This window comes from Plasmodium relictum, assembly GCF_900005765.1.
Source record: "Plasmodium relictum strain SGS1 genome assembly, chromosome: 12".
Lineage (NCBI taxonomy): Eukaryota > Apicomplexa > Aconoidasida > Haemosporida > Plasmodiidae > Plasmodium > Plasmodium relictum.
In genome coordinates, this window is record NC_041690.1 from 2,595,621 (window position 1) to 2,609,541 (window position 13,921).

The 13,921-nt window shown below is 18.3% G+C and overlaps 2 protein-coding genes across 2 annotated transcripts; both read left to right on the plus strand.

Moving 5' to 3' along the window:
- Positions 1 to 1,562: 1,562 nt before the first annotated feature.
- Positions 1,563 to 8,129, plus strand: PRELSG_1268800 (conserved Plasmodium protein, unknown function; the record flags this gene model as incomplete). Its single annotated transcript, XM_028678508.1, has 1 exon — positions 1,563 to 8,129. The coding sequence occupies one exon, from the start codon at positions 1,563 to 1,565 to the stop codon at positions 8,127 to 8,129; it is 6,567 nt and encodes a 2,188-aa protein (XP_028534791.1).
- A 1,839-nt stretch (positions 8,130 to 9,968) lies between these two features.
- PRELSG_1268900 (hypothetical protein) lies at positions 9,969 to 12,467 on the plus strand (the record flags this gene model as incomplete). Its single annotated transcript, XM_028678509.1, has 1 exon — positions 9,969 to 12,467. The coding sequence occupies one exon, from the start codon at positions 9,969 to 9,971 to the stop codon at positions 12,465 to 12,467; it is 2,499 nt and encodes an 832-aa protein (XP_028534792.1).
- Between the last annotated feature and the right edge of the window lie 1,454 nt (positions 12,468 to 13,921).

The following is a 13,921-nucleotide window of genomic DNA, read 5'->3' on the forward strand; positions in this document are numbered from 1 at the left end:
TTTTTTAAAAGTATGATACAAAATAAATATATATTTTGCCCAATATTTTCTCCTGAATAAGATTTAGCTAAATTAGCAAAAATTATAAATCTAACAAAAATAATGTTCCTTTTTTATTAAATATGCATATATTTATTTTTCTTTATTATTAAAATATTTATTTTTTTTTTATTTTGTTCTTTTTTTCATTTTGTTTTGGTGTGTGAATAAAAAAAAATATCGAGTTATACATGTTATAATATGCTGAAACTTTTGTCTTTTAAAATAAAATCTTTTATTCTTTACATGAATGACTGTTTATAAATTAATTAAAAAAGGGGAATACATATTATTAGAAATTAAATTTAAGTAATAATTATTTAAGTTTTTTTTTCCTTAATGTACAAAATTTAAAAGATGCAGAAAAGATGAGTTTTAAGCTGTTTTTATTAACATGAAATGTAAGTATTTGCAAAAAAAAAATGCACTCTTTTTTCAATTATTTTTAATACTTATGTTTTCATGTTTTATATAAATATGTGTATATATATATATATATATTTTTTTTTTTTTGGAATTTAAAAAATTATTAAAATAAAAACGAAAAGGAAAAAAGACAATGCCCTTTGAGGATAAAAAAAATTGAGAAAAATATATTTCATTTTTAAATTAAGAGTAAAGATACATAATTAAAAGATAGTAAAAATAACTTTTTCTTACATTAATGAGAAATATTTAATATTTTTTAATTTAATACACCTAAAGTATTCGACTTTATCATAAAAGTGCTAAAAAAATGCTTTAATTAATGAAATGTCTAAATCTTTTTTGTTCTCTTCAGAATGATATAAATAGGATTCTTTTTATTTTTTAATTTTCTCCTTGTACAATATTTTTTTTCTGTGTGTAATAATAAACTATTTTTGCATTTTATAGAAAAATTAAAAAGTATAATAATAGTGGAATTTCTTGTTTATAAAAAAAGAATTGTTAAATTGCTTAATGTAAATAAATGAATTTTTTATTTTACATATATTTTTTATATAATTTTATGGAAATTAATTAAAATTAATTTATATATATTTAATAATATTTTTTTTTAAATTACTTAATCATAAAATTATAATTTTTAAAAAATTAGAATATATATATATTTATATGTATTATATATAAATAGTAATTTTCAATTAAAATATTATTTTTTCCTTTTGTAAATGTAGAATTTTTATAAAATGAACTTTGAATACTTTAGAAATTATTTTATTATATTCCGTTAACATTTATTTCTCTAATTATCTTTTTCTCTTATCCTTATACAAGAACATAATAACTTACATAAAAAAATATATACAAAAATAATAATAAATAATTATAATAAAAAAAAAAAAAAAAATAGGTAAAATATTAATTATTAAATAATATAAATAGTAAATACATGAAAAAATTATGCATAAAATCAAGATTAAAAAATATTATGTAAAATGGATGAAAATAAAAAAATATAAATTTTAATGTTTAGTTATTTATAAATATCTATATTTATTTAATAATATAACATTTATTAATAATTAATTATTTAAACGATGCTTGTTTTAACAGAAAATATTTTCAAAAAATCAAATAATTCAAAGAGTTCGGGAAACGAAACATTTTTTAAAAGTAACAGCGCACAATTAAAAGTAATAGCAAAGAGAATTACTCCATACTGCAGAGAAATATCAAAAAATAAAAAAGTATTAATAAAAACTCGTAAGTATTTAAGCAATATTAATAAGATAAAATACAAATATTCAAATTCAAGAAATAATATAGGTAATTCCCGATTTAAAAAAAAATTGAAGACATCTCCAATAGAAAAAAAAAAGGATTTATGTCAACTAGAAATCTTTTCAAAAAGTAAGAAGAAAAATCAAGTTATAGCAAGTAGAGTTAACTATAATATTATATTCAAAAAATTTTATTTAAAAAATATTGAAGATCAAACAAATTTATTTTTATTACATTTAAGAGCTAAAGAACGAAAAAAAATTCATAGAAAAGAAAAATCAAAAAAGGACTTATTAAATACCAAAGAACTCCCATTAGAAAATCTTAAAGATACTTATGAAAAAGATTTTGATAACTTACATAAATTAAGTAATATTCTATATCATAAGGTAAAAAATAAACATTATTTAGATAATAATGATACAAAAAAAAAACAATTCTATGATAAAAAAGTAGATAATTTAGATTTTGCTGACATACTTCAAAATAATGCAGTATTAGACACACCATTTAGCAATAATGATAAATTTTTTAAACCATATGTAAAAACACATATGTCAAAATTTCTAATTCTTAATAGTTATGATAAACGAAAATTATTAAGTAATAGTTTAATAGATTCAATTATAACTTTATCTAACGAATTAAATAGAACAAACGAAAAAAAAGATAATTTTAAATATGAAAATGAAAAAAATGAAAAAAATGTACTTCAATATGCAAATAAAATACTACACGATAGTTATGTTCATTGTGATCTTAGTATTAGTGTAAAAAAAAGTGAAATTAAAAAATTAGAATGTAAAATAAAAAAGTACAGTGATGTACCGCACTTTTATTTTAGAAATTTATCAAAAAGTATAGATTACAAAAATAAGAATAACCATAAAAATAAGTGTAATAATTACAGTATATATTATGACAGTGATTATAGAATTTATTATGATAGATTTTTCATGGACCAATATAATAACAATGAAAACAAATATGTATATGATGAGAAAAAAAAAAAAAATGCATTTTCTTTAAATTCTCACATATATGCAAATTGTTATTCTGATAATTACTTTTCAGAAAGAAAAAAAAAAAAAAAAAAAAAGCGTGAATTTCATCATATCTATAAGTCATTTAATCACATAAATAAGCAAAAAGAAAAGAAATTTTCCCTTACAAAAAAAGGTAATCAGAATATTAATTTTAAATTCATTTTAGATAATCAAAAAATTAATAAAAGTGATGTTAAAGAATCATACGCATTAAAACAAATAGATAATATTAATAAAAATTTTAAGTCAAAAAAAAAAAAATCTGTAGAAACAGATATAGTTAATAAAATGTCATTTTACATAAATAGAGACAAATGTAACGAATTCTTTAATTATAATAACAATAATAAAATAACGAATAGTAACATATTTTACAATTCTAATGATTACAATCATATTAATACTAAAAGTAGTTGTATAAACATGTACAATAAAACAAAATGTATTGACAAAAATAAAAATGATGAATTATGCAAAACAAATATTTCAAACGATTATAGTAAAATATATTCCTGTAATTCATTACATTATATTAAAAAGGATCCAACTATTTTTACAGACTCAAATGAGTATATTTCTACGAAAGATATTCATTTTAAGAAAAAATTAAAAGAAAATTATAATTTAAAAGATAACTATCTAAAAGAAACTGTTTACACGGAGAAATATTCTCTAAATAAAAAAGTAAATTTTAAAAATGAAAAAAAAGAAACATATGTATATAAAATTAATAAAGCAAATGAAAATAAAAACAATGAAAATGTAGTAGATAAATGTAGTAATAGTTTAAGTGAAAATGTATGTAACTTCAATAGTTCCATTTTTTCTAAAAATGAAAATAATAAATTTATAATTTCAAATATAGTAAATCCTAGTAGTAACAAAAATATCTCTGAAAACGTAAATATAAGTTCTCATGAAGATTTAATGATTGATTTTAATATAAATAATAATATTAATAATAGAGAGAAAAATCATATTAGTAATAATAATGATTGTAATAATAATGTCAGCAGTAATTATAATATTAGTTGTAATAATTTCATCATAAATAATAGTATCAACGACAATAATGATAATAATGCTATAAATACTTATAATGATTATAATTTTAACGTAAACAATGTTAAAAGAAATGATTCGTTTATTAATACTTATGAAAACAATATTAATAATAGGGGATTTAATAAAAAATGTATAAATAACTATGTAGATGATAATATCAATTGTGATTATTTTAGAAATGTACGTAACAGTTTAGGTAGATGTTTTAAAAATGATCATATGAAAAAAAATATTTTTTGTAGTTCAAATAGTCTAAATAATAAGAACAATCATAATTTTATATGTAATGTATCATCCGAAAATAATAATAACACAATTAAAAATAAAAATAATAATATTTCTATGAACTTAACGTCTTTACAGAATAATATAAATAATAATTTTCTTTGTAACGAAAATAAGGAAAATAATTCCGAATTAATAATAAATAAGTTTACAGAATTAAAAAGTTTGACATCAAGCATAAATTCTACGTTTAGTGGAGATTTATTTAAAACTCCTATAGAATCAAATATAGAAAATCACAATTTTAATAATTCTGCTAATTTTATTTCTGAAGACATTAAAAGTTTACGTATTATTAAATCAAAACATAAGAAAGAAAGATTAACCAGTAAAACATCTTTAATAATCGATTCCATAAATTCACATTCTAATGATATTAATTTGATAACACATAATAAGAGGTTTAATAATTTATTATTTAATAAAGATATAAAAATGAATAGCAATGATCATGATTTTTTAGTGGATGAATGCTTAATGAAATGTTTGAAAGAAAATTCATCAAATTTTAGAACAAATGAAGATTATGAAAGGTACTGCAATGAAGACAAAATACTAAATCCAGATTATATACCCTTAGAATCTAAAAAACTTGGAGAAAAATTCTTAAAAAGTCAAAAGGAGTTATTTTCTTCCTTTACTAATAACAATTTTATTTACGAATCAAATATCATTAATGCCGAATGTGGTAACAGCTGTTTTAAAAATGATAAAGGTTATGACTTATTTAGTGATTCCAATAAAAATCATGTTAATAATATGAGTATTAATATATACAAAAACAAGGATTACATAAAAGATAAAAATAATAATTATAATAATAACATTACATACAATAAAAATTATATAAATTCTATAAATAACGAATATTACATGAAAAAGAGTAATGATCACACTAAAGACAAATTTATTAAATACTATGAAGAATATGCTAATAAAGATAATAATGAAAACGAAGAAAAGAAATTAAATTATACAGATTGCTATGATTTTAAAAATTCCTTATTAAATGGATTAAGTAGAGATGATAGTTTCTATTCTGATGATGATGTAAGAAATGATGACAATGAAACAAATTTTTTAAAAGATTCATTAAATTCTTTTGATAATTTGGAATCTACAGAAAAAAAATATGAAGAAATTTTACGCGATTTTAATGGAAAAATACCATTGCTGCATAAAGTATTAAAACCTTTGCCACCAAAAAATAGATCTAATAATTTTGACATTTGTTTATATTTATTACAAAAACATGGAGGTGACTTAAATAACGAAGAAAATATTTGCATATTAAGAGATAAGGATATCGTTGAGCATAGTGCTATATATGATACGAAAAAGAACTGCATAAAAAGTAATATTACAAATGTAACAAATATAAAATTGTATCATCCTAAATGGTACAACAAAAAAAAAATTATTGAAAGAATGAAGGAGCAAAGTTGCTATAATCCCTTTACAATATTTGGATCAGCACCAACTTTATTAGATTTCGATGAAGTTTTTGATAAAGATGTATATAATAAATTTGTTTCAAGAAATAGTCGTAAATCTCATTCCTTATTAAGAATATTAGCAAAACAAAAAGTTATAAATAATTTAAGTGATAAAATATCGGATAAGGAATGGCCACAGGTTCATGCATATTTAAAGAAAAGATGGAGTAAAGAAACCAATTTAGAATTAAATTGGGCATGTGATCCACTATTGTATGAAGAACTAGAGTGGTATTTAAGTACAAATAATGAATATCTTAATATGACAGATAAAGTAGCTGATATTGAAGTTTGTTATTGCCCAACCTTAAACCCAAGTTCTTATTATGCATGGAATGATTCAAGAGTTATTTATACTAATTTGTGTTACAATAAATCTGAGGACATAGACCCCAATAATTCTAGTAGAGGAAGTTATATGATAAATAAAAATATGGAGTTAAAAAATAGCGATAAGAAAGTTTCAATTAGAAAAAGAGCAAGTGGATGTGAACATCTAATGTTTCAACAAAATATTATGAAGCAAAAAAATTTATCTAAAAAAAAAAAATTGTTGAAAAAAAAAAAAAAAATGTTAAAAGAAAAAAACAAATTATCTAATCAACATAATAATAATAAAGGTATCTATAATGAAGAAATAGAACATAGTGATAATAATTATAATATATATTGTCAAGTAAATAAAAACGATTACATAAGTGATCAATATATTAATGAAATAAAAAATAAGGATAATAACAGTAATTCTTATTATCCTAATATATTTTTAACAAAAAGCAAAAAAAGTGTTTACCAAAATAAAAATGACGATAATGCTATTCCTATTATGACTATAAATACATCATTGTATAGACATAATATGGATAATAAATATAACTGCAATAATACCGCAAATGATTATATTAAAAATAAAGATAATACAATAAAATTTTTTGCTTCTCCTAAAAAAACAAAAAAAAATAATTCTATCAAAAAATCTCTTAATAATTCAGATTGTTTCTATTTTTTTAATTACTCTATGATTAATTCAGATAATATATATAATAATAATTTTGATAGCTTTGATTCCAGAAATTCAATGAATTGCAGCAATGATAACATAATCCATTTTAATAAAAATATTTTTAAAGGAGACAATATAAGAAATAAAAATGAAATAGATGTACAAAACTCTTATGATAACAATAAGTTAAACTCTGAAAAAAATACTCAAAATGCATGTGGAAATTTGGAAACTAATAAAAATAATTTTAGCATGAACATATATGAGATGAAAAATAGTAAAAATACTTATGTAATCAATAAAACTAATAATAATATGAACTATACTCTAAGAAATGATAATAATTGTGAAAACCAGAATAATATAAAAAACTCAAATGATCTTACTCAATCATTTCATAATAACAAAAATAAAAATAGTTGCAGAGATAATAATGATAATTTTTATAATAAAAATATAAATGATAGCAGTGTAAAAAGTACCACGTTTAATAATATAGGAATACATAATGAAAAAGAAAATAATAAAATAAATAAAGATAAAAGCAGTAGTAACAGTAGTTATAATAATAATGGAATCAATAGTAAAAACAATAATGACAATGACGATGATAAAAAGAATAGCAATAACAACAGTAACAATAGTAGTAATAGTAATAATAATAATAATAATGAAAAAGAATGGTTTCATAAGAATAAATTTGTTAGTAAAAATTACTATGAAACAGACCAAATGAAACTTATTTCCAGTGATTTTAATAATTTGCAAAATAATGAACTAAATAATTATCAGCAATTTGAAAAAAATAGGGATATTCAAAGTAAATTATCAGACCCTAATTTCTCTGAAAAAAGCAAAAATAAAAAAAAATTTAATATTAAACAAATAAAAGAAAAATATGTGAATATATGTAAAAATCAAAATGTAAACGAAAATTACCATAAAACTTCTAAATACAATTATGAAACAATTTCGAATAATAATTCTACCATTAATAAAACAGGAAGTGAATGTTTTCAAAATAAAAGTTCATTAAATTCAGTTAAAATAGAAAATAACAATATAAATAAAAACATTGTCAGGGAATCTGAAAAAAATAACAAAATTTTAAAAAATTTTAAAGATACTCCAAGTGATAATATACTAAAGTTAACACAAAAAAATATTGATAAAAAAAATATATCAGAAAAGAAAATTAGAAGCAATATATCATTGTACTCAAAAAACAATGACACTGATGCTTCTTTAAGCACTTCTAATTCAAAAAGATTAAGTAATAGTAATTTTAGTGTAAATCAAAATAGAAAAATTAGAAGATATACAAATCAAATGTCCCTCGAAGATAATAATATATCTATTGAACAATCCGAACATACAGGAGAAAGTAATAAAAAAGGAAGTAATGAAACTCTTTCTAGTAGAACTAGCGAAACATCAATGTCAAGTGCTTTTAAGATAGCTACATCTGTTTTTAAAAAATTATTTTAGAGTTAAAAAATTGTAGAAAACTTTTGCATATACGTAATCCTTTTAAAAAAATAATTAAAGAAACCAATAGATCTTATCATATATAAATTATATACATTCTATCTTAATTAAATATATATAATTTTTACTAAAATATAGATATAGAATTATGATATTTAGTTCTTATTTATTCTTAAATTTAATATTTCACAGTTACTTTTTTTTTTTTTTTATTAATATAAATTTTTTGTTTCTTTTTTCAGTTTATAAATATTTTAAATTATTAGCCATGTATTTTATTTAATGTAAGCACATGCTAAATTACATTATTATTATTTATTAAATTATATTCGTATATATATATTTTCTTTTTTTCTGTATTATGAAAAAATAAATCAATAGTTAAAAAATGTCGTATACATTTGTTGGTATTAGTCAAATAAATATACATATTTTTATTTATAATAATACACGTAAATAATATATAAAAAACCAGTTACCTTTTAAACTATAAAATTTGAAAAGTAATAAAATTACTAAAGAAAACGGAAGTAATTTTATTATATTATATATATAGTTATTTTAAATTAGTAACATATAAATAATTAGATAAATAATAAAAAATGTTGTAAAATCAAGTATTTTCACAGTGAAACAGTTACGTCGATATAAGTTTTTAAGAAATACTTATTTTTTTTTTTTTTGTATGCATATATAGAAGAAAGCATAAACCTTTTATTAATTTTTTGTTTCATTGTAAATATAAATGTGTACTTTTTATTAATTTCAGTTTATTTTTTTTTTTTTATTTTTATTTAACTTTTACTATATCTTATTTCATATTTTATAATAGAAATATTATGAATATCAATTTGGAATAATACATTAATATAAATGTGTAGCATTTATTTTATTTCCATGTATCAATTTTAAATATCTATATTTTATTTTTTTTGATTATACATTATGAATATAATTTTCTAACTTATTTTAACTCAAAAAAAATTAACACCACTTTATTTAAAACATTTAAATTTTATTTTATTTCAATATAAGAATATGTCTTATTTTTTCATTTAAAAAAATATAAGCTAGTACATGTGATTTCATTAAAAAATAAACAATTTCCAAACCTATTGTTGTTGTTTTATTTACATGTACGCAAGTGTATAATATGATAAAAAACAAAATATTATAAGTTATAGCATTATAGATTGGAAAAATTCCTTATTTATAAACATAAGCAACCAAAAAATAAATGCACATTTTTTTTTGTAAATATTTATCATTTGTTCTTTAATTTAAGTATATATATATTTCTATGTTGTGTGTCATTTTGATAAAAAACTGGCATAAATTACTTTTTTTAAAATATCATTTCTTTTTTCCTTTATGTTTACATACATTGAAATATATAATTTATTCATAAAATCATAAATGTATCATGTATTTTATTTTATTCTTCAAAAAATTATAAAATATAATAAATAAATATTTAATAAAAAAATAGAATTACATCACATATTTTATAAATAACTCAACTAAAAGTTAACAAGATTTGTACTCCATATTTAAGTAACTTCTCTTCGTTTTAAAGTATTAACTTTTTTTTCTATATTTTTAAATATATTTTAATAAAATATATAATTAAAACAAGAAAAAAGTGTATCATATTAACCTTAAGAATATAGTGTAACAAAACTAAAAACAACCTTCTGTTCACCTTATAGGGAAATTTAATTTCCTATTCAAAAAAACTAAGCGGAAAAATAAAAAAATATATCTTAAAATATAAAAAATAAAGTTTTTTAAATATAAAAAAAAGTAATATCTGTGTCTTAAAATACAAAAAATAACAGAATGAATTTCATAAAATTACAAAAAATAGAAGAATTTGAAGATAATAACTATGAATCCAACTTAAGAAGTCTTAAAAAACAAACAAACAAACAATCTCATAATACTAGTCTAAATAATACTGTTATTTGTCACAAAAAGTTTGCAAAAGAAAAGCAAAAAAGTCTTATTGAAGATACAAGTAAAATACTTCTGGATGGAAAAAATACACAAAACTTTATTTTATTAAAAAATAGTAACGAACTATGTACCAATAAAAATTTAAAAAAAAACGAAGACACAAAGAACTTAGTTATAATAAATAATGTAAAGTGTCATGAAATTTTTTTAAATTTTAAGGGAAAGATAATTAGTCAACACTTAAAAAGGGATAAAAATAAATCAGAAAAAAATTTTGTTCATCCTTTCGATGACTTAAATTATGGAAAATATAATAATACCACATATGAAAGTAGAAATAAAAAAGGAATTAATTACTATTATAGTTTAATAAAAGTAAAAAACAAATTCAATAACTTATTAAATGAAAAACATAATGATAAACTAAACATTAATTTTTGTAATAGCAATTTAAATAAAACTTTGTGCGATTCTTTTAAGAAATATTTTATTCATAAAAAAAGTTATTCTAATGAAAATTATGAAAGTTTTTATAATTTAAATAATAATATTTTATTAGATAGTATATCAAAAGGCATTAAACATAGTAAGTTCAATTATTTAAATACATTGTATCATAACAGTTTAAATGACAGTATCTCAAAAAAAATTTTAAACAGAATAAACTTGCAAAAAAAAAATAATGATTTTAATATTGGTCAATTTAAATTTGGTACAAATAATGGGGGTGAACATTATAGAAATAGTTGTAAAAAAATTAAAAAATTAGATTGTTCAAACTTTGATTTTCACAAAAATATTAGGAAAAATAAGTCTATTTTAAAAGATACTAATTATTTTTTCAATAATATATTTACATTATATGAAAAAAATGTAAATCAAATTAAACGCGATATATTATGTTTGCGGAGAAATTTTGATTTTGATTCTTCTTTAAATTTTTTAAATAATTATAAAGTAAATAAAAATAATGAAATTTTTAAAATTAAAAGAACTGAGGAAAAAGGTAAAATATCTAAGAATGGAGCATCAATGAATTTAAAGGGAAAACAAGTAAATGAACCATTAATTGGTGTTGAAAAGAAAATTGATCAAAATTTAGAAAATACTAAAACGGAAAATAAAATAAAAAGAGAAACAACTATAAAAAAAAGCGAAGGCAATAGTAAAAGTGTTAACCAAAAAATTTACAAAAAGAAAAAGAAAATTTTTAAACGAGAAAATAACATAAAAAGGGAGGAAAAGTATTATATGTTTAATTCTAAAAATATTAATATGATACAAAAAAAAAAAGTTGATATTATTAATGAAAACGTAACAGAAAAAGAGATATATAAACAAAGTTTAAGCAAAGTAAAAATATATAATTCAATAAAAGAAAGAGGATTTGTAGGTGAAAAAAAAATAATGAGATTACATAAAATGAAAAATAATTTGTTAAATGAAAATTTAGAAATCAAGGAAAAAAGACGTAATAATATTCTGAATAGCTACTTAGAGGGTTTTTGTTATAGAAATAAAGGAAAAATTAAAAAAGAAAAAAGTATTAAAAATATAATGAATAAATTAGGAAAACATAACAAAGAAAGTTTATTTGAATTCAACAAAAGAATAAAATTTAATTTTATATATGCAGATAATTTAAATGAAAATTCTTTGGATGAAACTAACTTTACATCTCAAAAAAATACGAATAATTATACAGTTTATAATACAAAAAGCATGAATAATAATATATTTGGTGAAGATTATAAGAAAAAAGAATTTTACTTTAATATTGAAGACTCTACTAAAAACAAGAAAAGAGAATTATTAAAAATGAATTTGAGAAAAATGGAATGTTCTAGTAATGAAAAAAAGAATGATGATACTTATACTAGAGATAATTTAACAGTAAAAAAAATACAAAATAAATTTAATGAAAAAGAAAATGGTTCTTCAAGTAAAAAAATAAAAATACATAAATGTTTATACAATTTCAAAAAATTAATAAAAGAAGTAAAGAAATACATATATATTAATATTACAATGAAAATGAAAAAAGGAAAATATTTATTAAAAGACATTCATTTTTTGAAGAAATATTTATATAAATTTTCTAAATTAAAAAAAAAAATAAATAAAAAAAATAGTAAAATAAAACCCTTGAATAATTTGCATATTAAGAATAATTCAATATTAAACAAATCTTACATAAATAAAAATAGCATAAAAAAATGCCAAAGTAATTTGAAAACAAACGATAAGGGTTGCACAATGAATAAGATAAAAAAAATAGAAAAGGAAAAATCTTCATTAAAAAATTTAAACGATGCTGAATGTAAAATTTACACATTACTCGAAAAAATTTCTAATGAACATAAAAAAGTTAGAATGAAATAAAAAAATAAAATGCATTAAAAGAAAAAGTTATTTAAAAAAAAATTGTAGTTACATGGTGTAGAAATTTTTAAAAAATTTTAAGAATTTAGAAATGAAAAAAATAAATATTGAAGAAAAGTATAGTTATAAAAATTATTAACATAAAATATAGAAACATATGAAAAGAAAAAGAAAAATATAAAAAAAAATATAATTTAGATGAAATTAAAGAAGTTATTTTAAATAAATTTATTATAAAAAGAAACTATATGATAAAGATAACTAATAATATATTTAGTTTATAGAATATACAAATTTTATTTAATACACCAATTTTTAATTGAAATAATAACCTAAATACTTAATTATTGTTGTACATTTATGTACAAATAAAAAAAAAATATGAATTATAGGTAAATATAAGATCCATTTTAAAATGAAATTTGCATTTATATGAAGATTAAGAATCAATAAGATTTGACAAAAAAAACAAAAGAAAATAATGAAAATTAAAGACCGAATTAATGGAATATAATATTAATACATAATTAAACATATAAAAATTGAAAGTTATAATTACTGTATAAACATAAAAATTTGTCAAATCAAGCTATGAATATTACATTTTTATGAAATTATGCATAAATTAATCAAAATATAAACAGAATGATAAGTGTAGCAACATACTACACATATAAAAATCTATAATTTTTTTTTTTAATTTTGATATGAAAATAATACTCTTTTATATATATAAAATAATATTTTGAATAAACATCTTTATTTTATATGTTTAATTATACTAAAATAATTTTAATTGTAAAAGTAATAATTTCATTTTACTACAAAATTTTCAGTTCCTCGTAAAAGCAATTAAAATAAAAATAAACGTTATAATATATATAAATTATAAGTAATTGATAACGAAAATAGTAAAAATTATAATATTGGTGAAAATTAATAGAGAATTAATCTTTGTTAGACCAATATAAAATAGTCCAAGTAACAAATAGTAGTAGTTTAAAAAAAAGTTAAAGAATACAAATCCACTTATTTGAAATATTTAAAACCATAAAAAAAAATATTATTCATTTTCATAATTCTCTTTTCTTTTTACGAAAATAAACTCGATATATTTATGAGATAATAATCAGAGTTACCTAATATTAGAAATTGTTTTTTTATTTTGATATATAAAAACTTTTGTATATATAAGAACAAAATATAAATATATTATTAATTAAATTTATTTGTGAAACTATTCTGTTCTAATTAAGAAATATAATTTTTCATATTATTAAAATATCTCAAGTATTCTTTATAATATTTTTTTTATTTTTTTCTATGTTTATAAAATTTCATAACACATTAATATATTCCAACGGTTTATATGTTACTTTTTTTTTTAATTATAAATTTTTATATGAAAAGTAGATTATATCTTAAAAATATACCAATTTTTTAGGATATTAAAA